At 48.5% G+C, this 26,693-nt stretch overlaps 1 protein-coding gene across 6 annotated transcripts in view; it reads left to right on the forward strand.

The window, feature by feature from the left end:
* SNX31 (sorting nexin 31) overlaps positions 1 to 26,693 on the forward strand; it is a 91,073-nt gene that overhangs the window by 64,293 nt on the left and 87 nt on the right. For 4 of the 6 annotated variants that reach the window (XM_074986850.1, XM_074986849.1, XM_074986846.1 and 1 more), the window contains 5 exons: positions 4,817 to 5,038; positions 6,328 to 6,435; positions 8,719 to 8,796; positions 12,564 to 12,620; positions 26,349 to 26,693. The exon at positions 26,349 to 26,693 is cut by the window's right edge and continues 87 nt beyond it. In XM_074986850.1, the coding sequence (XP_074842951.1) occupies positions 4,817 to 5,038; positions 6,328 to 6,435; positions 8,719 to 8,796; positions 12,564 to 12,620; positions 26,349 to 26,444 (561 nt within the window). In that variant the 3' untranslated portion in view covers positions 26,445 to 26,693. The remainder of the gene's footprint in view (positions 1 to 4,816; positions 5,039 to 6,327; positions 6,436 to 8,718; positions 8,797 to 12,563; positions 12,621 to 26,348) is intronic. The other 2 variants (XM_074986847.1, XM_074986848.1) reach the window with 2 other exon arrangements.

Raw genomic sequence — 26,693 nt, forward strand, 5'->3', positions numbered from 1 at the left:
CCCTGGCTGGGACCACCTTCACCCTTCCTGGGGTTTGAGCCGCTGGAATACTATCCAAAATTGCTCTCTCCAGTGTCCCAGATCTCTCAACGATCTCGCTCCCCCAGACGCAGAGGGTATGCACCAAGGGAGTGGTCTAGGTCACCTTCCCAAGAACAGTGCCTATAATGCCATGGTCGCCCCTATCACGCGGGGCATAGACAAGACCGGCAATCTACCAGGGAAAGATCCCCACAGACGATCTCGTATCCCCGAGGGCAATCGCGAACGGGGACAGAGACTCAAGTATCTCAGGGGGGACTGGTTATGGAACCCCGAGATTTTCCCTCGCAAGCCTCTAGCGAGAGGGTGTACCATCACCAACAAGAACCGGAAGGGTCCAGAGAGGCGTACCCCAGTGGTTCCTCGCTCTCCTCCCCGGACGAGGCTACGGCCCCGGGGGACGTCCATCCTCCGGACAACCTCAAACAGTTTCAAGAGCTGTTTAAGAGGGTGGCCTTCACGCAAGGCATCCAGACAGCTGAGGTGCAAGAGAAACACCATAAGCTCCTCAAAAATCTGAGACCTCCGGCCTCCTCCAAAATAGCAATACCGCTTGATGAAGCAATCTTGGAGTCCGCCACTACGATATGGCAGACCCCTGCGACTATTCCGCCTGTCCACAAGAGAGCGGATAAGAAATACTTCGTGCCGGCGAAGGGCATGGAGTTCCTGTTCAGCCACCCACAACCAAATTCCTTGGTGGTGGAGTCGTCGCAACAAAGATCAAAGACATCTCAATTTAAAACAGGGGGAACAGACAAAGATGCCAAGAAGCTAGAGCTGTTCGGCAGAAAGGCCTAATCCTCCTCCACTCTACTGTTGCAAATGGCAAATTACGCAGCGCATTTAGCGAACCATAATTTCGACAACTACAGTAGGTTAACCTCCCTCATGGACTCGCTTCCAGAGGACAAGAAACCGGTGCTCAAGACCATCGTTCAAGAAGGCTACGCGGCCTCGAGGACGGGAGTTCAGATCGCCCTGGATGTTGCGGACACAGCAGCACGTTCCACAGTTACGGTAGTGGTGATGCGAAGGGAGTCCTGGCTCCAGACTTCGGGTATACCGAGGGATCTGCAGGCAAAGATCGTCGATCTTCCCTTCGACTCGCAGAAGCTGTTCGCTGAATCAACTGACTCGGTCCTTCGTTCCAGTAAAGATTCAAGAGCCACACTTAGGACCCTGGGGATTTACACCCCTCCATACAGAAAGAAAAAGTACTACCCTCAACAGAGACGGTACCAGTACCAGCCACAGCGTCCCCAGTACCACAGGGGTTACGAGCAAGGGCGACATCAACAGCACCAGCAGTACAGAACTCCCAGGCGACGTTCACAACAGAGCCGCGCATCCTTGGGGCAGGGCCAAAGGCCACAAGTTTGACACACAGATCCAGGGCTGCGCCATCACTACCATCGCACAAGGTTATCCGAAACGGCTATTCCACCATCGCCTCCGACCATTCTACGACCAGTGGCAAAGGATCACCACAGACAAATGGGTGTTGGAGATCATAGCCACGGGGTACGCCATTCCCTTCCAGTCGCTCCCACCGCCACGACCTCCACCCAGGCCCCACCTCCAGGAGGCCTCCCACGTAGCGAGGCTCAAGCAGGAGGTAGACCATCTCATGCTCATAGGGGCAGTGGAAAGAGTGCCGGAGCAACTGCAAGGAAAAGGGTTCTACTCGAGGTACTTCCTCACGGAGAAAAAGACAGGAGGCTGGAGGCCCATCTTAGATCTTCGAGGCCTCAACCGGTACCTGCGCAAGCAACGTTTTCGGATGATCACAATCGCCTCCATCCTTACGGCACTGGACGATGGAGATTGGTTTGCAGCCCTCAATTTGCAAGACGCGTATTTTCACATAACTATCCATCCGGCTCACCGGCCATTCCTCCGGTTCATGGCAGGCAAAGAACATTTTCAATACAAGGTCCTACCGTTTGGCCTCTCCTCGGCCCCCAGAGTCTTCACCAAGACCTTGGCAGTGGTGTCAGCCTACCTGCACAAACGGGGTATTTATATTCGCGTATCTGGACGACTGCCTAATCAAAGGGGCCTCGAAGGAGGAGGTACTACGCATGATACGCGTCACAGCAGACACGTTCTCTTCGCTCGGCCTGGTTATCAATCCGGCAAAATCAAAGATAGACCCCACACAGGACATAGAGTTCATAGGGGCACGCATAAATTCTATTACAGCGAGAGTATATCTACCAGAGACTCGCTTCCTGGCCATCGGCTCTCTCGTGCAGGTCATCACCTTCAGCCCTACGGTGCCGGTCCTGACGTGCTTACAGCTGCTGGGCCACATGGCAGCGGCGATGTTCGTAATACAGAACGCCAGGTTACACATGCGCAGCATGCAGCACTGGCTGGCGAGCGTATACAAACCGGCAGCACACACCGTTCACAGGGTGGTGTCGCCCACAGCAGAGGTGTGCAAATCCCTGCAATGGTGGGTAAACCCCAAGAACTTGCTAACAGGGGTACCCTTCCACCAGCCGCAAATATCGGTTTTTCTTACTACAGATGCCTCCCTCATAAGGTGGGGAACACACATGGGCGAAGAGGTGACTCAAGGGCTGTGGTCCTACACGGAGCAGTCACTGCACATAAATATATCGGAGCTCAGAGCAGTGTTCAACGCCTGCAGACACTTTCGAGACCATATACAAGGCAAAGTTGTCGGGATCAGTACAGACAATACCTCCACCATGTTTTATATAAACCGGCAAGGAGGAGCTCGGTCCCGTGCCTTATGTGCGGAAGCAGTCCGGTTATGGAACTGGTGCATCGCCAACAATACAATCTTGAAAGCCTCGTACTTACCAGGCGCTCACAATGTGAAGGCAGACCAGCTGAGCAGGCGTTTTGCACTCACGCACGAGTGGCAGATCCGTCACGATCTGCTACGACCGATTTTCCACGCATGGGGTTTTCCCCAGATAGACCTGTTTGCCACTGAACACAACAAGAAGTGCCCACGATTCTGCTCCAGGGCAGGACTGGGACGGGGGTCCCTTGGGGACGCATTCGCGATCTCGTGGAGGGGCCCCCTGCTTTACGCTTTTCCTCCCACAGTGCTAATCCACAAAGTCTTGCAGAAAGCCAGGAGGGAAGGAGCCCGAATGATCCCGATAGTCCCAACGTGGGATCGACAGCAATGGTTCCCCCTACTCCTGCGCATGTCGGACCGTCCACCGATGCCCCTTCCGGTGGCGCCGGATCTGCTCACGCAAGCCCAGGGGTCCATAGTGCATCTGCACCCCCAAGGCCTGCGACTACAAGCGTGGTTAATCCATGGCTCAGCTCCTTAGAGAGCACATGTACGGAGGAAGTGCAGCAAGTCCTAAAAAGTAGCAGGAGGACTTCCACCAGGAAGGCCTACAAGCAGAAATGGACTCGCTTCACGGCATGGTGTTCTACCAAACTGCTGGCCCCCCTTTCGGTGCCTATACCTGTAATATTAGAGTATTTACTGGACCTCAAGAGAGGAGGACTCTCACTATCCTCGTTAAAGGTCCACCTTGCTGCCATTTCGGCGTGCAGACACGAGGAGGAAGGGCACACGGTGTTCGCCCATCCCATGGTTACCAGGTTCCTCAAAGGGTTGGTAAACCTATACCCCCCTCGGAAACCGCTTCCACCTTCGTGAAACTTGGACCTGGTGCTTAACGTGCTAACGGGACCACCGTTCGAGCCCTTGGCCACGGTTTCCCTCCGCCTCCTTACGATAAAGACGACCTTTCTTCTCGCAATTACATCAGCTCGCAGGGTGAGCGAGCTTGCGGCAGTTATGGCAACGCCACCCTGCACTGTTTTTTCCAAGGAGGCGGTAACCATATGGCTGCATCCAGCCTTTGTTCCCAAGGTTTCTTCTGAGTTTCACATTAACGAACCTATTGTTTTACCCTTGTTTTATCCAAAGCCTCATAACTCTAACAAAGAGGCGCGCCTACACCTCCTGGACGTGAGGAGGGCGCTAGCCTTCTATATAGACAGGACCAAGTCCTTCCGGAAAACGGATAGACTCCTAGTCTCTCTCGCTCCCAAATCGAAAGGAGAAGGTCTCTCTTCGCAGAGAATCTCGAAGCACATCGTATCCTGCATAAAAATGTGCTACGAACTCAAAAAGACTCCTTTACGGGCCATGCCCAGGGCTCATTCCACTAGGGCGATGGCGGCATCAACAGCCTTTTTCAAGGGTGTTGCGCTAAAAGACATTTGCAGAGCGGCGACCTGGTCATCCTATGACACCTTCGCCAAGCACTACGCCCTTCACAGGGTATTCCAAGAGGATACCCGTCTCTCGACAGCGGTCCTCTCGGGGACAAGCTGCACATAATCCGATTACCCACCTCCTATCTTGGGTTACTGCTGGGTAGTCACCTATTGTGGAGCACCCACGGGGACACTCGAAGTAGAAAGATAGGTTACTCACCGTAGTAACGGTGGTTCTTCGAGATGTGTCCCCGTGGGTGCTCCACCACCCCCCCGTCCTCCCCGCTTTGGATCTCTGTTTAGTGTTTTGCAGGAGCATCCGAGGCGGTTGGTCAAGGAACTGGCGGGGACCGGATCGCGCACGTGGCCAGGAGCGCGCAAGGGAGCGGCGCGCGCTGGCGCATGCGCGGTCCGGCAGAAACTGCTTGGAAGATCCGATCTGCGGCGCCGGGCGAGCCCGACACCTAATGTGGAGCACCCACGGGGACACATCTCGAAGAACCACCGTTACTACGGTGAGTAACCTATCTTTATATCACTTTCTGAGGTGGTGTTTCTGGTGCAGTTTCTAGAGCTGGTTCAAGAAGTGCAGCACTATGGGTATATGCAGCTTGATCCCTGCGCCTGTGACTATCCAGAAGTAGGCTGCTCCGCTACTGTTCATGTAGGAAATAAGGAGATTAGCTGCTGCATAAAGTTGCCTAGTAACCAGACCAAAGAAGTCAGCTTCAAGATCAGCAGGGTGAGGTGCTGGGAGGTTACTTTTCTAGTAAGTACCTTGTTGACTTTCTACCTCCCCAAATATTTCCATACATTTATTTTAAAATGCCATTTTTCAGTCTGAGATTAAGACTGCCAGGGAGTTGGTCAAAGCTCGCTAATGCTCAGCTACCTTATCCCAGTGTACATACCCTCAGCTGCCTTCCTGTAAGCTAACAGATGGAATTGGCTGGCAGAACTGGCACATAAGGTTGACTAAGATGCTTCTACCACCTCATGTTCATAGGTAGTGAGCTACATGGGCCTATGGTGTCTGTACTTCACCAGTATTCAGAGCATGGTGGCCCATCTCCACCAACGTCCAGGGTCAGACCTCTCCCCTGATCTCACCTGTGGCTCCTGCACACCTGCTCTGGAGCATGCCTGCGCTTGGGGCAGCAGCTGACTGCTGCTCACTAATACCCTCCCTTGGCCATGGCCACCAGCCCCTCTGCCCAGAGAAGTCATGAGTGTCCCCTCACCTTTGCTTGCCCAGAGGTGCCCCTGGGCAGCTGCCACCAAGCCATGCTGACCCAACCTGCTCTGGGGAGCAGCCGCAGTGTCTCTTGATTGAAAGACACTTTTGATGTGCTCCTAGCAGATTCCGGGCTGTCCCTGGAAGGGGCATGTCAAAAATGTCTTTGAATCAAGGGAGCTTTTGGCAGAGCTGCCATAGCAGCAGCTAGGGCCTCCATGCGCTTTTAAATCACTTGGGCCCCTGGGTAATTACTCCCTTTATCTCCCCTCCAGTTGAGGCCTGGATGGCAGGAAGAGGGGGCTTTCTCCCCTGGAGCTTGTTGCTGCTGGCAGTGAGAAGGTTGGGGGAAGGTGAGGAGGAGTCCTCTGGCCCCAGCCCTGGGGCAGCCCGCCTGCACCCCAGACTCCTCATCCCTGGTCCCACCCCAGAACCCACACCCCAGCTGGAGCTCTCACCTTCCTTCCTTCTGCATCCCAACCCTGTGCCCCCGCCCTGAGCCCCTTCCTACGTTGTGACCCCCTCATCTCAGGCCCAAGCCTGCAGCCCTCACTCCTACGTCAGCATAAACAGCAGGTTTTCGTGGGGGGGATGGAAGACATGGACCTGTTTTGGACACGAGCAAAAATTATACAAACCTGCTGACCCTGCTTACATAGTGGAGATTTCACAAGGGGCCTTTTCCAGTTCAAATCTCCATCTGCATCAACTTCACTTTTGCCCTATGAGCCACACCAACTGAAGGTGTCTGGCTGGGGAATCCGGCTCTGATTCTGAGTTAATGCCTCTTTGTGACAATTTCTTCTCTCCATCTTACTCATCAGGGTGCCAGTACGCAGCCGGAAGACCAAGGACGTGAGCAAACCCTAGAGCTCCGGTTTGAGTACTGTGATTCAGATTCATGGAGGTGGATTGTCTTTTACACAAAACAGGTTAGTTTGCAGGCAGAGAGGATGATGGCATGTGACGCAATGTGGGCTACTCCATCTTCAGTGCTGATGTGCAGCTGCTGTAACTGGCCAGCTGCTGTGCTTGTGCCCGTTCATTCGAAGGACAGACTTACACTGGAGCTCCAGTGCTTGTACCTGGAGCGAGGGTTGAGTCTGGCAAGAGCAATTGCCCTGCCCTGGGCTGTGAGCATGGCTTGGTTTGCAGAGGTTAGGTTAGGCATTCTTTTTAATTACTATCCCCCTGAAATTCACAATTTTTAACCCCACCAAGCAGTCTCAGGGCATCTTAAAGACTAACACATTTATTAGGTTATGAGCTTTCATGAGTAAAACTCACTTCATCAAACTAAGATGGTTAAGGAGTTACAGACCAAGGCTACATCTACACTACCCCAGAAAAACGATCTGCTCAGGGGTTTGCCTACTAGCGACATGTGAAATTGACCTCTCGGCTTGCGGTGGAGCCCTATACTCCTTGCAAGCTGTGAAAAGTAAGGGAGGTCGATGGGAGAAACTCGCCTGTCGCCCTTTCCCCTGTATAAACAGACACGTTATCCGAGGGCAGCTACATCAATTTTTAGGTATGCATTTGGCATAGCTAGAACTGCGTATCTGCAGTCGACTTTCTTAGTCTAGTGTAGACATAGTCTAACACAGCTACCACTCTGAAACAAATTTTAATGTGGTGGAAATGCTTGCTTACGAGTAGATCCCATCTGGTAGACAATGTACATGAATATTAGTCAAGTTTGTGTTAAACAGGTCCCCGGTGGATATAAATTTATACTAGCATACTGTATATATTAACGCATATTTCCACAGCACTTCAGTAGTGTCCACCCATCGGGTTTCTGGCTGCTGTTTAAAGAAAAAGTTGTTCAGAAGATGTAGCCGATATAGAGTTATGCCTTAAAGCACTCAGAGCTAGATATGGAAGAACACAGATTTTTAGCTGAGGGGTTGAATCAGGGGATCTAGGTAAGGGACCGTCAATAGTAATTGGCTTTAACAACAGACAGTTCCCTGTCCCATGTAGTAGGTTCTTCAAATAAGCTGTTTCTCTGCTTTCTCCTCTGGTCACTGCCCTTTTCAACCCCCCTCCCAACCCTCAAACTGCCAAAATGAGGATCTGATCACTTTCCAAGTGAAATCAAATGCTTAATTTTTCATGCATTATTTCTTCATTCCATTGTGACGCTGTATAGTCCAGCCACTTATGTAGAAGCTCATTAGTTTACTACCATCCAGCATTTTACAGGAACATTAGTCACTCCCATATGCACAAGCCACGAGGCTTTCCGCTTTGTCACTGTTGTAGGAAGAGAGCAGCCAAATGAAAGTTCCCTCATTGTTAATTTTCCTGATGAACCTGTTAACTAAAGCTGCCACTAGCACCAACAAGTAAGAAAACTGCAGTCCTTTCTTCTCAAGTGAAAGGAAAAGCTATAGCCTGAAAAGGTGCTTGGAAGACCGCAAGGCTTGATCTAAAGCCCCTGGAAGTCATTGGAAAGACTCCCACAGGCTTTGATAGGCTTTTCATCAGGCCTCTATAGAACTGGTGCTGCTCCCCGCCCAGTGCTTTCAATTCACACTAGCACCATACCATGCATGTGCAATGTTGGAGAGACTGGCTCCAAGCAATTGCAATATACTGTCAATGCTTGCATTGTTGCACAACTTTTGCATGCAGGCACAAGAGGATCTGAATTTAAGAGGTTCTGAACACCTGCTACTCCCATGTACTTCTGCTGAAGTTTTGGGTTCTTAGCATTTCTGCCTCTCAAGTCAAAGGTGTATAAGAAGTATGGCAGATATTTGCACTGGCATTGACGATACCAAAGTAACTTGCCAAAGCCCATCTTGAATGTAGCTCAGCTACGGTATAGCCACAAAATGGGGGCAATTGTAGGAGAGTAACATGCTGTACAGAACCCACGATAAAGACTCCTACCCTAAATTTTCAGAGGTGGCACCAGGATATAGTCACAGTGAGACTGGGTTTTAAGTACATGTATCGTGTGCTTAAAATTAATGAGGGGTCCTTCAGCACCTTAAAGACTAGCAGAATTATTTGAGCATAAGTTTGCGTGTGTAAAAGCCACTTTGTCAAATGCATGCCTTGCAGAAACAGATTAACATGGTTACTCCTCTAGACAAACAAGGCAAGTAATAATTCAGTACTTACCAGGACATTGAGGAGAGGAAGGCAGTAGGGTCAAGTAAATCTATAAAGAAACTAAAATATATTCTCTTTATCTATTTTAGGCATTTCTACTAAGTAGCTGCTTTAAAAAGATCATATCAGAACAGCTGATAAAGACAACTAAAGAAGACAAAGAAATGGTGAGGAGCGCTAGCTATCTGCATTGCCTGGTGCCCAAGTATATCACAGCCATCCAGCCACTCTCGCTAGTCTTTGCTAGGGAATTTTTGTGGGAATGAAATTCCTATTGCTGCTGCCATCAATTCAGCTGCATCAGTGGAAGGCAAAGTGTAGAAAAGGCTCTGGAAGCTTCCAGTGTTTTTACTGCAGGGTAAATTGACAAGGTTGTGGAAGGGTCACAAGAAATATTGTGCAATGTGGATTTTAAAGATCTTTTGTTGCACACTTACCTTGACTCTTACATCTCCTGGATTTGCTGTGTTCAGGTCCTGTCTGAATTTTTGTCATCTTTTAAAACATTTTCTTCACCATATTTGCTGTAATCAGCCTGAAATTTTGAAAAATTCATGCATGAGGCAGAGCCTCTTTTAAAGAGAAAGGTGGAACACTGAAAAAATGAAAAGGCTAATAGAAAGTTTCCTGTTCCCTTGACTGTCTTTTTAAATTTAAACTAAAACATCTTTTATAGGTAGTAGAATTGTTAATTTCAATAAATTCAGTTCAATGGGAAATCACCAACACTAATTTAACTGTGAATTCTTTTATGAAATCCAAAGGCCAGCTGGTACTGCAGTTGCTCTAAAGATGCCTAAAAGACTAACTAGTAAGCAATTTACTGTAGCCAAACAGTAACAAAACATTTATATGCATTTGCTCAAGACACTTTCAAATGGGCTAAACCCAGGTATACTTAGACCTATGTCGGTTGGCTCCAACTTGGTCAGGCAGGGTGTTAGCAATGAAAGCGTTCACCCTTATTTCCCTTCTTAATCCAGATAAGAGAGAGAATTTTCTTTCTTCCTAAAACCTTTCCTCTTATCTTGTCTCCTACTCTTTGCTTACCAGCAGTATAGTGAGAAGTTTTAGGCTTGTTTTGTTAAAGACCGTTTTTCTTTGGCTTGTTTCTTCAGCTCTTTATTTTATTCGTTACTTTTGGAATCACACATACTTCCCACACTACAACTAATAACACTCATGGACTTCTTTACTTGCCCATTCTTTTCATATATTTACATCTTTCTAATCTATCTATCTAATTCAGGGTTTCCCAAGCTATGGGTCGAGATTACATTTCAAAAGGGTCCCCGGCTGGGCTGGGCAGCTCCACAGGTGGCTCTTAAGAAGCTATTCACACTCCTGAAGTGGTTCTCAACTTCTTAATTAGATTAACAGCCATCAGGCAGTTAAGAGAAACAATTACATTGAGGACCATTTCAGCTGCAGGGCAGAGAACTGCATACCTGAGGAGCAGCGCCCAGCTCAGGTAAGGTGGGGTCCTGAGTCTGAGGTTCAGAGGAAGGGCAGAGCTGATTAGCTCCCTGGCTTTCAACCTCTGCAGGAGTTGAGGTCCCCGCAGACCCCAGCAAGGTTCCCACAGCTGGCGCTGCCTCCTGGGGCTCTGTGCCCCAGCCAGCTTCCAGCGGTGGGGGTCCCTGTGCCTCCCCTAGCTCCCTCCAGCCTGTGAGTGATTCCTAGCCCCTGAGCATGACTCTCCTAGCCCCCTGCAGCCCTGAATGACCCCTAGCCTGAGTGTGACTCCCCTAGCCCCGTACAGCCCAAGAGTAACTCCCCTGGCCCTAAGTGAGACACCCTCATCCCCCTTCAGCCCCTCAGTGACTCCTAGCCTCTGAGTTTGACTCGCAGCCCCTGAGTGTGGCTCCCCTAGCCTCTCTAGACCCCTCCAGCCTCTGAGGGTGACTCCCCTATCCCCCTGTAGTCCCTGAGTGACTCCTAGCCCCGGAGTGTGACTCTGCAGTCCCCTCCAGCTCGAGTGTGACTCTCCTAGCCTGAGTATGTCTCCTCAACCACCCCCAGCCCCTGAGTGTGACTCCCATATCCCTGCCAGCCCCTCAGTGTGACTCCCGTAGCCCCTGATTGGGGTTTAAGCCAGGGGGAGCCATTTGGGGATTGGTGTCTTTCCACCACCACAACTCTGATTAATTATAGTAAATGGAGTGTTATTGTTTTATTAATATATTTCCCCTTTTCTGTGAAATAACTATTATGAATATCAATATGAGGGGGGCACAATTCTATACTCTTGCCTCAGGCACAAAGTTAGCTAGTTATGGCATTGCCCCCCTCTCCCGTTTTGGAACTGCCTTGGGTCACCAAGTCTTCCTGAATTGTCAAAATGGGTCCGTCCCTGTCTGGAAAAAGTTGGGAACCGCTGGCCTAATCTAGCTGAAGATCTTCCCTTATCCCAAAATAGGTGTTTCTGTGGTGGTCTTCACTATACTGACTGCTACATATCTTTTGCTGATGTCCTGAACTGTGATGGTAGTGTAGTACAGCTGCTGTGTTCAGTTGTTTCCTTTAAGTGAAAGGAAGGCCGCACGTGGGCTGCCATAGTATTTGGATTATGCTATCTTTCTTTCTCATTAAAGTGAATGGGAGGACAACAAATCATTTCTGTGTTCCATAGACCAGGGGTCAGCAGCTTCTAGCGTGCATTGCAAGGGTGGCACACAAGTCACTTTTCAGCAGCACGTGATGGGAGCTCAGCACCGCCCCTTGTCCTACAGGCAGCGAGGGGGCAGAGGTTGGGATGGGTGAGCTCCACTCATGAGCTGGTCGGTGGAGGGTCACAGACCCGGGCAGTGCTCCTGTGCTGCCTGGCCCGGGGAGGCGATCTGCAGCTGGGTAAATCTCCACATGGGGCTCTGGGCACAGAGGAACTCTGGTGGGAGGGGCATATGCAGTATCACCAGCACTCCTACTGTACAAAGAGGTCAAAAGGTCAAATTTTGACACACTGCTTGGAAAGGTTGCTGACCTCTGTAGTAGACATTGGTTAAATGGAGACGGAAACAAATTTGAATTTTGAAACTGATTTAATCTTTGAGTCCTAAATTCTTTGTAGAAGAGTCGTGTGTGAAGGAATCCCTGAGATGCACCCTGGTGCTGGGGGAGCGCTGCACCTCCTTGAATCTTTAGCCTGGGCTGTTTCTCACAATGCTTTGCTAGATGCTCAGATCACTCAACACAGTTGCATATGGAACAGTACACCCAGCAGATTGCATGAATGCTCTGAGCCACTCATAAGCCACACACAGAAAGGCACCAACCAGCTCTCCCCAACTCCCAGCCTTGTATCTCTGGAATATGCGTTCTTGAGAAATGTGTTAATTTAATTTCATCAATGGGCAGTGGCTGTGTGTTTTGGAGAACACCAGTCCAGACACGTCTGGTGGGCATTGCTGAATCCCCAAGCAAGGTTGAGTAGTTCCTGTGGTGTGGCTTTATGCAGACGAGTCCTTGTCTCTGGGGAGCTAATACCTGGCTGATTCTCCAACTTCCAGCTTGTGTTAGTGATGTCCACAAAACACAATCTCATACCTTCATATGCACTAAAGATAAACATATTTAGGTAGGACAGTAACTTTCAGCCAATCATAATCATTCCCATGATACCACACATTGCATGCTTTTTGTGCACTATCACAAATAAATACAAATGAGGAATATGAGGGTTGCAGGGGGCTCCCGCGTGGTACAGAAGGTCATAATTTGTTAATATTTTAGATGCAGCAATGTTGACTAATTTTCAGCTGTTGCTACTGTTACTATTTGGTAGCCATGATGACTTTGAACTGGATTAAGGAGATGTAAATAAATTAATGCCTGGCTCCTCCTCCCATAGGATTCAATGGAAACTGGGCCTAGCCAGTTTGTCTAATTGCTTTCTTTGAGTTTAGTGCATTTTAAATTTAATTATTCTGTTTAGCAGGTTGAGATGCCTGAATCCCTGAAGAGTAAGAAATCCAGGATCCAGCAAAGTCAGGTGAGTGAGTGAGTGTGACACAGCTGAGTATAATCCGGACTGAGGCCCAGTATGACACTACCCCCCTCTATTAGTGTAGCTGTGTTGCTCAGAGGTATGAAAAATCCACAGCCTTGAGCGATGTATTTACACTGACCTAACTGCTTGCGTAGAAAGTGCTACGGCAGTGGGAGAGCTTCTGCCATCAGCATAGCTCCTGCCTTTCAGAGAGGTGGGTTAACTACGCCAACGTTAAAGCACTCCAGTGGCACAGTTGCAGTATTGTATGTGAAGACAAGCCCCCAGTAGCAGTGCCATCCTGGAGTGTTGGAACTTGGGGTGCCTTCTATAGTGCTTTGCTGCTATAGCCTCCAACCTGGTCAGCTCACAGACAGTCTCCACCATGTAAGCAAAGCAACAGGCAGGCTGTGTGGAAGGGAAGTCCAGGATATTTCTTTGCTAAGATGCAGCTTTTTGCCCTTGCCCCCTTCCTGTCAAAGAATGACCACTTAGTAGGTGTGATCCATTAGCTTTATCTGCACCTTGCTGAGCATCAGACTGCCTTTTATCTGTGCAAAACTGGTTTGGCCACTGCCCAGACCTACATGGAAAACATACTTATGTTTATAACTTCACATATATATAATGCTTCTGTGTGCCTTTAGCCATGATATTATTGAGTAGCAAATTGAGTTTTTAAGTAAGTCACAAGGCATTTCTTGTACAAATATTATTACAAGAGAGTATAGGGTGTGAAATTAATAAGTAGCAGGTGTAAAACAAAAGGCAGATTTTCTTCACACAGCACAGTCAACCTGTGGGACTGTTTGCCAGAGGATGTTGTGAAAACCAGGACATTATCAGGTTCAAACAAGAAGAAGTTAGGTCCATCAGTGCTTTTTAGGTAGGATGAATAGGACTGGTGTCTCTAGTCTCTGTTTGCCAGATGCTGGAAATTGATGACAGGAGTGTGATCACTCAATGACTACCTGTTCTGTTCACATCCTTTGGGGCATCTGGCATTGATCACTGTTGGAAGACAGAATACTGAGCTAAATGGACCTTTTGGTCTGATTCAGTATGGCTGTTCTTATGTGAACATGGGTATAGTCGGTCAAAGAAAGAAACCGTGTAACTGAAGCAAAATTACGAACAGCTTTGCCTGTTAATACTGTAGAAGCAGATTTGCGCGTTCGTTACCTGGGCTGACTCCCATTGAGTTCAGTCGAAATTTAACTGCACGAGGGTCAGAGCTGGGCAAATATGTGGGGAGGGAGAATTGAATCTGGGTTAGGTAAAAATGCTAATTTGCTCTGATGGATTTAATGGTTCCCCATCCTTATTCCTGTTTCATTTTCGTTAGTGTAAATTTCATTTGCAGGAATATTTAAGGAAAGCACAAGGTTGTACTTGGCTATGTATGTGCATCCATATGCAAATGTTTGTGTGAATATGTGATAGGACAGGGCTTCTGGGTACAGCTAGAGAAATCAATCCAGGGTACCTTTGCTTAAAATCTGGGTCACTTACAGCCCCAGGCTGGGATTTCCTTCTCACTAAGCCGAAGCCAGTCGGCAACCACAGCACCTCTGCCAGCCCCACTGGCCAGCCAGAAGCTACACAGCTCAACCCACAGACTTCTCAACTGCTATACCAGCCCGGACCAACAACCTCCAAATTCTGGTTAGAGGCTCTTAAGCCTGTTTCACCAAAGACTGCACAGATTCTTCCAGACCCCAGTCAATATGTATTTGGATCTTGTCCAAACAGCACGCTCACTAGTTCTTTAGATCAAAATATCTAAAGATTTATTAATAAAAGAGAAAGAACAGGGTTAGAGAGAAGAATTGTTAAAAGCAATACTTTACATGCATCAATCACAACTACTGATGCAGGCCAGCGATGTTGTTTGCTGAGTCTTGAAAGCTTCTGAAAGTTCATTTCAGGTTACATAGATTCAGTTATTGGAGCATTGTAGATCTGGTTCGCTGGGATCCACAGGCTGGTACATGGACCCTTGGAGACCAAAAGACAAAGGATCAAAGATGGAAACTGCTATGTCCACATCATGGCTCTCTTCTTCTTGCTGTGTCTTGTGCTCGGGAGCAAAGCCTCTTCTTCTTCCCAGAGTTTTTTGAGGGTCGGCCCTCACCTGACTCAGGTGAGCTGCTGTTGCGGGAAACTGCCATTGGAGGAGTCCCAGAAGACAGTCTCCTGTTTCTGAAATGGACCTGTTCCTTTGTCTCAGTTCAGGACACTTGGCCAGTGGGCTGTATCCCACTGACACATTCCAAGCATCTGGAATGTGGATTCAGTGTCTAAGCACCTGGTTCTTCTTCGAGTGGTCCCCGTGGGTACTCCACAATAGGTGTCGGGCTTGCCCGGCGCCGCAGATCGGAAATCTTCCAGCAGTTTCTCCTGGATTGTGCATGCGCCAGCGCGCGCCGCCCCCCTGCGCGCCCCCGGCCGCGTGCGTGATCCGGTCCCCGCCAGTTCCTTCTCAACCGCCATCGGCTGCAGACGGAATCCACTCAGGCTAAGGCCAGAGTCAGATTAAATAGTGGGTTTTTTTCTACATGTCATTTGTTGTTTTTGGTTATTAAACAAAAAAAAAAAAGAGAGAGAGAGAGAAAGCAAAGACAAAGAGAATATCAGCAAAAAAAAAAGAGGAGCGGAGAAGAGAAGAGAGGACGTGAAGGCCATTTAGGCCGCCCGCTGCCCCGCAGGCCGGTGATCACTATTTGGGGTGGAAAGGCACTGATTAAGTGCTAAGTACCCTAGTGACAGTAAAGGACTCACCGCAATGGCCTCTTCAGGTTTTAAAAAGCGTGAGTCATGCCGCGGAGCTATGCTGGCCTCCGTGGGGCATAGCGAATGCATCCGATGCCTGGGGGAATCACAGGCTACCCAGAAGTGTTCTCACTGTGCTAAGCTCCCAGCCAGGGCCAGGAAGGACAGAGCGATGAGGTGTAAAATGCTCTTGTTGATAAGGCTCTCCAGCCGGACTTGCCAGAGGAGCCTCACCCAGAAGGGCCCTCTGGGTTGCATAAGAGGAAGGCAGTTTTCTCTGACCCCCTCGGTGCAGAAACGGAGGAAACTCTCCCTGGCTCGATCCTTGCCGGCGTTTGCAGCGAGCAGAACGAGCGGAGCACACAGCCCCCAGCCGCATACTCAGGCAAGCGGCAGCATGGCAGCGCATGTGGCAGAGGCTGAGCCTCCGGTTATACAACAGCCAGCACGCGCGGCACCTAGAGCGTCAGCGAGGCAAGCGCCGGACCTGGTGGCACCGCCACAGGCGGCACCAGCCCCCGCGGCACCAACGGTGCAGGAGCGCCAGGCACGGAGCCTGCAGGCACGGAGGAGGACACCCGCGCGGCACCGCAGCTGACGGTGCCGAGCGCGGTGCTGACAGCGGGGCCGAGATCCCTGGCACGGGAGGGGGTGGTGCCGGCCCCGCAGGGGAGGGGCAAGGGAAAATCAAAAGCCCGGCACCGCAGTCCATCTCCAGACAGGGCTGCACTGCTGTAAGCACCAAGCCCTCCCCCTGTGATATACACGCTGCACCGAAGGTCTGTGTCTCCACCGGCCCATCCGGAACCTCCTTCTCCGTTCCTCCAACCAATGTCACCATGGCTTGGGCCACCTTCACCATTTCTGGGATTGGATCCCCTGGAGTACTATCACAAGCCAGTTTGACCTCTATCTGTGTCGTCGCGGAGGTCTCTCTCTCCCAGACATCGGGGGTACGCACCCCGTGAGTGGTCTAGGTTTCCATCCCCGAACCCTTGCCCATGCTGCCATGGTCGTCCTTATCATGTGGGACACAGACACCACAGGCCTACACCCAGGGACAGGTCCCCCCCCCGGCCGCTCAATACCCCTGTGGGCACTCCCGATCAGGGACGGAAACACAGTTGTCTCAAGGGGAGTTATTTGTAGAACCCTGAGACTTTTTCCTTCACAATCCTCCAGCGAGCAAGTGTATCATCGACCGCAGGAGCCCGAGGGTTCGAGGGAGGTTTACCCTAGTGGTTCCTCCTCATCCTCCCCAGATGAGGCCATGGCCCCCGGGGATGTCTCTTCCCCGGATGACCTTAAGCAGTTTTAGGAGCGGTTTAAAAGGGTGGCTTCACGCAAGACATTCAAACGGCAGAGGTGCAGGAGAAACATCACAAACTCCTGGAAAATTTGAGACCCCCGGCTTCATCCAAAATTGCTATGCCGCTGGACAAAGCCATTCTGGAGTCAGACACTACTATATGGCAGACTCCGGCCTCTGTTCCGCCTACGAACAAGAGAGCGGATAAGAAGTACTTCGTCCAAGCAAAGGGCATGGAGTTCCTCTTCAGTCACCCACAACCAAATTTTTTGGTGGTCGAGTCGTCCCAGCAGAGGTCAAAGGCTTCTCAGTACAAATCGGGGGGATCGGACAAAGATGCAAAGAAGCTAGAGCTGTTTGGCAGGAAGGTATATTCCTCTTCTACCCTGATATTGAGAATGGCAAATTATGGGCACACCTAGCAAACCATAATTTTGATAATTACTCCAGGCTTACTCCCCTCATGGATTCACTTCTGGAAGACAAAAAGCCGGTGTTAAAGGCAATTGTTCAAGAGGGCTACGCAGCATCGCGGACGGGAGTCCAGAGTGCCCTGGACGTGGCGGACACGGCGGCACATTCAACGGCTCCAGCAGTGGTCATGCATAGAGAATCCTGGCCCCAGGGGTTGGGTATCTCGAGGGACCTACAGGCAAAGATCGTGGACTTTCCCTTTGATACACAAAAGCTGTTTGCAGACTCAACCGACTCGGTCCCTTACTCCAGTAAGGACTCGAGAGCTACACTTAGAGCTTTGGGCATTTATACTCCCCATACAGGAGGAAAAAATTTTATCCTCAGCAAAGATGCTATGCTTACAACCACAGCGTGCTCAATATCAACGAGGCTACGACCAGGGGCGCTATCAACAGCAGCAACAGTACAGAACTCCTAGGTGACATTCTCAACAAAACCGTACGCCCTCGGGTCAGGCCCAAAGGCAACATGTTTGACGGGTATGTCAGGGGCTACACTATCAATACCCTCGCTCAATGCCACTCTCATCTCATGTTTCATCATCACCTCAGACCGTTCCACTCCCAATGGCAAAAGATCACCACAGACAAATGGGTGCTGGAGATCATAGCCATGGGTTACGCGATCCCCTTCCGGTCGCTTCCACCGACGAAGCCTCCCACCAGGCCTCACCTCAGAGACGCTGCCACGAGGCGAGGCTCAAGCAGAAGGGGAATCACCTTATTTTCATGGGGCGGTGGAAAGAGTGCCGGAATCATTCCAGGGGTAGGTTTTTATTCATGCTACTTCCTACCAGAGAAGAAAACAGGAGACTGGAGGCCCATCTTAGATCTTCGGGGCCTCAACCATTACTTGCGCAAGCAACGTTTTCGGATGATCACAGTTGCCTTGATACTCACGGCACTGGACGATGGAGACTGGTTTGCAGCCCTTGACTTACAAGATGCTTACTTTCATATAACAATCCGCCCGGCACACAGATGCTTCCTCCGCTTCACGGTCGGCCAGGAGTGCTTCCAGCACAGGGTTCTTCCGTTCGGCCTCTCCTGGGCCCCCAGAGTCTTTACCAAAACCCTGGCAGTGGTGTCAGCCTACCTGCACAGATAGGGGGTGTTTATTTTTCCCATATTTGGGTGACTGCCTGCTAAAAGGGGCCTCAAAGGCAGAGGTCTCACGCATGATATGTGTCACAGCGGACACGTTTTTCTTCGCTGGGCCTAGTCATCAACCTCGCAAAGTCAAAGTCCGAACCCACACAACATATAGAGTTCATAGGGGTACGCATAAACTCTATCACAGCAAGGGTGTACCTACCCGACGTCCGCTTCTGTGCCATCAGTTCGCTGGTGCAAGTCATCACATACAGCCCCACGGTGTCGGTCTTAACGTGCTTACAGTTGCTGGGCCACATGGCAGCAGCGACGTTTGTGGTACAGAATGCCAGGTTGCACATGTGAAGCCTGCAGCATTGGCTGGTGAGCGTTTACAAACCAGCATCCCACACTGTCCACAGGGTGGTGTCGCCCACAACAAAGGTGCACAGATCCCTGGTGTGGTGGGAAAACCCCGAGAATCTGCTAGTGGGGGTGCCTTTTCACCAACCACAAATTTCTATTTTTCTTACTACCGACGCCTCCTGGATAGGATGGGGAGCGCACATCGGCGACAAGGTAACGCAAGGGCTATGGTCCCCTGCAAAACAGACACTGCACATAACCATACTGGAGCTCAGAGCAGTGTTCAACGCCTGCAAACATTTTCGAGATTACCTACATGGCAAAGTAGTCAGGATTCAATACCGACAATACCTCCACTATGTTTACATCAATCGACAAGGAGGAGCACGATCCCGTGCCCTATGTGCAGAAGCAGTCCGATTGTAGAATTGGTGCATCGCCAACAACATAATGTTGAAAGCCTCATACTTACCGGGCGCTCACACCGTGAAAGCAGATCAGCTGAGCAGGCGCTTCGCAATCATAGATGAATGGCAGATCCGCTCCGATCTGCTACGGCGCATTTTTCGTACGTGGGGGTTTCCCCAGATCGATCTGTTTGCCACCCAGTACAAGAAAAAGTGTCCCTGGTACTGCTCCAGGGCAGGAGTGGGGCGGGGAGTCCCTGGGGGCGCATTCATGTTTTCATGGAGGGGCTCCCTACTTTACGCATTTCCCCCGCAGCGCTTATCCACAAGGTCTTGCACAAACCCAGAAGGGAGAGAGCTCGCATGATACTCATAATCCCGCTTGGGATCGGCAGCAATGGTTTCCCTTGCTTCTGCGCATGTCGGACTGCCCACCGCTCCCTCTACCGGTGGCGCCGGACTTACTCACGCAGGCTTAGGGGTCCATAGTGCACCCGCACCCTCAGGGTCTGCACCTACAAGCATGGCTAATCCATGGCTCAGCTCCTTAAAGAGCACGTGTACGGAGGGAGTACAACAAGTCCTGGAACGTAGCCGAAGGACCTCCACCAGGAGGACTTACAAGCACAAATGGACTCGATTCACAGCCTGGTGTTCCGCCAAGCAGTTAGCTCTGCTTGACGTTCCTATACCTGTAATACTAGAATACTTATTGGACCTCAAGAGAGGCGGGCTTTCTCTATCCTCGCTAAAGGTCCACCTCGCCGCTATATCAGCCTTTCGGCATACAGAGGAAGGGCCCAGGGTATTCGCCCATCCTATCGTTACCAGGTTCTTGAAGGGGCTAGTAAACCTGTACCCACCGCCTCGGAAACCGCTTCCACCATCGTGGAATTTGGACTTGGTGCTCAGCACGCTATCGGGTCCACCTTTTGAACCATTAGCCACAGTTCCCATACGTCTCCTTACGATAAAAACAACCTTTCTCCTTGCAACTGTGTCAGCCCGCAGGATGAGTAAGCTCGCGGCAGTGATGGAAACGCCTCACTGCACAGTATTCTCAAAGGAGGCGGTAAGCTTAAGGCTGCACCCAGCCTTTGTTCCAAAAGTCTCTTCGGAGTCCAATCTTAACGAGCCAGTAGTTTTACCCTCGTTTTACCCGAAGCCTCACAGCTCTGGCAAGGAGGCATGCCTGCATCTCCTGGATGTGAGGAGGGTGTTGGCCTTCTACATAGACAGAACTAAGTCCTTCTGGAAAACGGACAGGCTCCTAGTCTCTCTTGCTCCCAGGTCAAAAGGAGAAGGTCTCTCTTCACAGAGAATCTCAAAGCACATTGTGTCCTGTATAAAAATGTGTTACGAGCTTCAAAATGCTCCTTTGCTGGCCCTGCCCAGGGCTCACTCCACCAGAGCGGTGGCGGCGTCAACAGCCTTCTTCAAGGGCATCGCTTTAAGACATCTGTAGAGCGGCGACCTGGTCATCCTACGACCCCTTCGCTGAGCATTATGCCCTGCCTCGGGTATTCGAAGAGGATACCCGTCTGTCGACAGCAGTCCTCTCGGGGGCAAGCTGCAGATGAACCGATTACCCACCTCTTTACTTGGGTTACTGCTGGGTAGTCACCTATTGTGGAGCACCCACGGGGACCACTCGAAGAAGAAAGAGAAGTTACTCACCTGTAGTAACGATGGTTCTTCGCGATGTGTCCCCATGGGTGCTCCACCAGCTGCCCATCCTCCCTGCTTCGGATCTCTGTCTAGTGTTTTTCAGGAGCAGCCGAGACGGTTGGTCAAGGAACTGGCAGGGACTGGATCGCGCACGCAGCCGGGGGCGCGCAGGGGGGTGGTGCGCGCCGGCGCATGCACGATCCAGGAGAAACTGCTGGAAGATTTCCGATCTGCGGCGCCGGGCAAGCCCGACACCTATTGTGGAGCACCCACGGGGACACATCTCGAAGAACCATCATTACTACAGGTGAGTAACTTCTCTTTTCCATCCTGTTGTTTGGCCCAAAGTTCAGGCTGGGGCTGATTTCACACCCTATTGTGAAATAGTAACAGAGAGGGAGCCATGCTAGTCTATGTACTTTCAAAACAAAAAGCAGTCAAGTACATTATTATTAATTATTAATAAATAATTTTGCTAGTCTTTAAAGTGCTACTTGACTGCTTTTTGTTTTGATCTTATTGTGAAACATTTTCTAATATGGCTATGTAGCTAAAAATCAATAATTTTACCTACATACATGATATGTACATGTGAGTAGCATACGTAGATTCAGGGCGCCATCATCTTTCCATAGGCAGCTCACTGGGCTCCATCGGCACAATATTTGGGGCCAATAGCCACAGTGGGCATTAAAGTGGTTTCCAGATCCATTATAAAAATCTGTTCACATGACAGAGTTACATACTCATAACACGACAGGGTGAACCTCTCTAGTCCAACACCCTCAGAACCTGACCAGTGTTGAATGAGAGAATTTGCTGAAGCACACCAGGTCAGTATTGTCTAGGAGCATTACTAATGCTTCCATTGCTTACTGTATTCTTACAAGATATTTAGGAGTATATTAGACCTAAATAACAGCATAGAACAGCGAGAGCCAGGCTGGTGGCGGTAAATAAGCTTTATGTAACCACGGGGAACTTGACCATATCCATGATTAATGGTCATCCGGCTAACTAAAATTATGCCAGAGCTCAGATGTTGCTGGATGAGAGTGTGCCAGACTAGAGAGGTTGACTAGGATTATTTGTGAAATGTTCTTTAAATCTCTTTACTTGGTTGAAATCTCTTTACATGATTGGGAACTATCCAATCAGTGAACAGAAGCAATACTATGAGAACATTACACAGAGAATATAACCAATTACAAATAGCAATTGCTTCAAGAATTGTTCCTGGCTAATGCTTCATAAGCACCTATTGGGTAAAATGTTACTTAAACCAATAGATAATAAGATCCAAAGGAATAAATTGAAAGGAAACAAATATAAATACAATTTTAAAAAAGTACTTTTAATGCAATGCAAAGTTATGTGGCACAGATTAAAAAGACCAACACCCTGAGAAGAATTCAGAAAAGAAGACCTATATAAGGGCTATGAACCCTCAGCTAGCAGATGGTAAAACAACCACCTTATATGTTGAAATTAGGAAGAAATTTTCCTTCATGGCCAAATTATCCAATAATTGTTTGTTTACAGGGTATTTATCCTTTTCTTCTGAGGTGCCTGGGGCTAGGCACTATTGGAGGCTACTGAACTAGATGGACCACTAGACTGCTCCTATGTAAAAATCCACCTTTGCAGATACTCATGAGAGGAAAATGGGAGTTAAACTTGCGGAATAGATTGCTCACTGTCTACAATGCTGCTGATGATTTGAGAAAGGATCTTTAGGATACGAGCCAATAGCTTTTGGTGCACCATTAGAAGTAAGAGCCTGTGCTTTTACATTCAATTGTGCGGAATGGTCCATACTAGGGACAGCTCTTCTAATTTTAACATGCTTCTCAAACACCCTACTTTATGGCATTGTTGACATTTAGAATGACATTCATTCTAGTATTGGAGCCTGTGCAAGACTATACTGGATTTATATAAGGCTCAAGAGGTGCATATGATCTTGAGGACTTTCTGTACCATAGTGAATTCTACCCATAGTGAATGCTGAAAAATATAAACTGTTCACTGATACTGTATGAAAGTGTTTGCTTGAAATGGTATTCATCTGCAATATTAGCTCTTGAATCTTTACATGAAATACTACAGACTGAGCTGCTATAATCCAGAACTTTCTCATCCAGCAAACTCTGTAATCTGGTGTGATTTTAGTTAGCCGGATGACCACTTACTATGGGTGTGGCCAAGTTTCTCATTGTCCCATAAAGTTTGTTTACAGCCACCAGTCCTGGCTCTCAGTGTTCTATGCTGTAATTTACCCCTAAATGTCTTCTAAGAGCCCAGTAAGCAGTGGAAGTGTTGATAATGTTGCTAGACAATATTGGCATCCCCTGGTCCAGCAAATTCTCTCATCCAGCACCACTCAGGTCCTGAAGGTGCCAGACAAGGGAGGTTCAGCCTGTAGTACCTTTCTGTCTAGATGTCAAAATCCTTTCCCTAAGCTATAAGACCATCAGTGGGGTAAGTCTTTAGGTTTTGTTGTGTCTGGTTTTCAGACACCGGACTGTATAGAAAAATTAGTCATCAAATTTTAACAACCTGAGAGAGGAGCGAATTGATTTTTGGATAGATCATCTGTGGAATGTATTTTTACATACAGTAAACTTTGATATCCAGCAACCCTGGGACTGGGAGGTTGCCAGATGTTCAAATATTCCAGATATTCAAGAACAGCTCTGGGCTCCCTTGCAGGGGGCGGGGGACCCGGCCAGCTCTGTGGCTGGGGGAAGGCTGGGTCACAGAGTCCCGCCAGCAGTCCTGGGGCCGGGGTGCCAGCCAGGTCTGTGGGGGCACCAGCAGCCGTGGGAGCCAGCTGGGCACGCAGGTCCACTGGCAGCTCCAGCCCCAGTGCAGAGCTCCACTGGCAACCCGGGAGCTAGGGAGCCTGGCTGGGGGGATCCCAGCAGCCCCATAGGAACTCTGTTGGTGTGCAGTGCTCTGCCAACAGCTCCGGGGCTGGGAGCTGGCTGGGGCATGGATCTCCACTGGTAGTTCCAGTCCCCTGGGGCCTTGTTGGGGAACCCTGGGGCTCAGAGCCAGCAGGGCATGGAACCCCTCTGGCAGCCCCAGCCCCAGAGCTCGGGAAACCCTGGCAGCCCGAGGGCTCGGAGCCAGCTGCGGGTGGAGCTCTGCCAGCAGCTTCAGTCCTGGGGACCCAGCTGGGGGAACGCCAGAAGACCTGAGGCTGGGAACCCTTGTGGCAGCTCTGGCAAGTGAGCTGGCCCCTGAGGGGCGGCATTTCTCACGCGCTTTTGTATTTGTGCCAGTTATTTGAGAGTTTCAGTTATTTGAATACTGGATAAAACAGAGTTTACTGTATCAAAAATGCGGAGAAAGATTTCACTTGATTTAATCTTCCTGAGTTGAACATCTTAAAATCTCCTCTAATTTCGATGTAATGATTCTTGAAATTTCCCCACTCCACCCCCCCTTGTTGAAGCCTTTCTATCACTTGGTAAAGTGCTTGAAAAACTAAAAATTACATAAAACTTCATCTCTTAAACCTATCAGGTTAGGAGTACAAAGAGATTTGCTTGAGCTGTCTCTATTTACTTTCATGGTTACCATCTTGATGAAAGGTCTTGCTGATCTTCTTTCTACTAAGGCAAAACTTATATTCTCAAGAGTATTTCCCAAAGCCTCAGGCTTCTGCCCAAGGGGTTTGAAAATGTTTAGCACCGTTACTCTCTGGACACCTCCAGATGAATTTAAGTGCTAAGCCCAGTAGTATAGTCAACAAACCACTCACTCGCAAAAACCTGTCTTCAAAGAATTATACCAGGTACCAGATGTGGAAAAAGTACCCCAAGAGTTACTTGAATATAAGTGCAGCTGTTGGGGTTGGGTGGGATGTACTTAAGTGCAAGTTGCCAGTGTCTCTCTGGAAAACTACTTGAGTAAAAGTACGTGCATGCACATGCACCCCCCACCCCATATCTTTATTGTCCTCAAGTACCCAGAAGTGAAAACAGCAGTACTTTTCCTCAAGTAACATTTTGGGTACTTTTCCCACCTTTGCTGGGTACTTCTTGCCTATTTGTGGGAACAAAAGCAAAAAAGAGTCTTGTGATACCTAAAGACTAACTTATTTATTTGGGAGTAAACTTTCATGGGGTGGAACTCACTTCATCAGATACTTGAAATGGAAACATCAATGTTGCAGGTATATATATTCGTGGAAAGATGGGAGTGTCACATTATTTTACGGGGAACCAGTGCTAACAAGGTCATTTCATTCCAGGTGGATGTGGCCCATTCCCAACAGTTGATGAGATGGTGGGAATACCAAAACAGGGAAAAATTACTTTTTGTAGTAAGCTAGCCACACTATCTCTTTTTAGACCCAATCTGTTAATGTCAAGTTTGCGCATGAGTTCCAGCTCTGCAGTTTCACACTGAAGTCCATTTTTCAAGATTTATTTTTTCTGAAGTATAGCAATTTTCGTCTGTTACTGACTGTCCAGGGGGACTGACGTGCTCTCCTGATGGTTTTTGAATGTTACTGTTCATGATGTGTGATTGGTGTCCATTTATTCTCTTGGGTAGAAACACTCTGGTTTGGCCAATGTATATGGCAGAGGGGCACTACTGACAAAAGGGCGTATGTCACATTAGTAGATGTGCAGGTGAATGAACCCTTGATTGTGTGACTGATGTGGTTAGGTCCTAGGACCTTGTCCCTTGAGTAGTTATATGGACAGAATTGGCAAGGGAGTTTGTTGCAGGAGTTGGTTCCTGGGTTAGTGTTTCTGTTATGTGGGTTGTAGTTGCTGGTGAGTATTTGCTTCAGGTTGTGGGGCTGTCTGTAAGTGAATAACAGATTTTTGTACAGATATTTGTTAGTGAAAAGTAGAGTTGCCATAATTTACATGATATACTTTTTATACATTGCTTTGAATAACTCAAGTACTCACAATTTCATCTATTTGCAAGACACAAAAAAGAAAAATCCTATGCTCTAAATTCTCTAGATACAAACAGTAATCTACAAATACATGTCACATAATTGTAAAGGCAGACCCATGTTAAAAGTAAACACGGGCATTATAGAAATTGAGTGACACTTGTAATAGAGTTTGGGGTAGCATCTACCACCTAACAGGTCTGTTCTCCTAATTAAAAGCGTAGAGCAAGGATGGGGCTTTGAGGACAGAAGGAGAGTAAACTCTGAAGTATCCATTCACAGTATCTCAACACAAATAATTACTTTATGTAGGCCTCAGTCCTGCAAAAATTCATGCACAAGTCTAACTTTTAAGCATGTAAGTATTGCTAGTGACTTCAATGGCACTACTTGCATACTAAGGATTAGAACACATGTGGGTATTTGCTGGACTGGAGACGTTATTTAGGCATAACTCCAATAAAAAGCAGTCCGAATGCCCTAATTTGTCCAATATTTAGAGTGTTGAAATAAACATTACTGTAAATGAATGTTACTCACTGGAATAGTTTTGTGATATGAGAAGCAACTACTGAATCAACAACATAGGATGTCTGTTAGGGTATTATTTTAGTGGCCCTAATGTTCATATTTCATCACTGAATGTCTCTTGGCTTTCTTGGTTACTGTGATCTGTGTGCTCTTACTGTGTTTAATTGTGCATTTGTTTCTCTGCAGATAGCTTGGTTTGATTTTATACCAAGAAAAAGGGTTTTGTTTAGACCAAGTGAAGAGGATAATGTGTTTGAGAAGATAAGAGAGGAAGATCTATGATAGATTCTTTAGAACAACACTTTACACATTTTTCCAATTCCTTGACAATTATGACCTCTTGATCTTGTAGTTTTAAAGATCCAGGTAACCACTCCCAGCAGTTAAAACTTGATACAAATTTGAAAACAAAATGAAAACATCTTACATTTCTTATATTTGTGAATTTTTATAATTGAAAGTAGAAGTTGTAAAAATAGGAAACAGTCTACTGAAATGTTGAGAGCTGAAGAATTCTATTTTGCATTAAAA

Source organism: Carettochelys insculpta, chromosome 2 (assembly GCF_033958435.1).
Source record: "Carettochelys insculpta isolate YL-2023 chromosome 2, ASM3395843v1, whole genome shotgun sequence".
Lineage (NCBI taxonomy): Eukaryota > Metazoa > Chordata > Testudines > Carettochelyidae > Carettochelys > Carettochelys insculpta.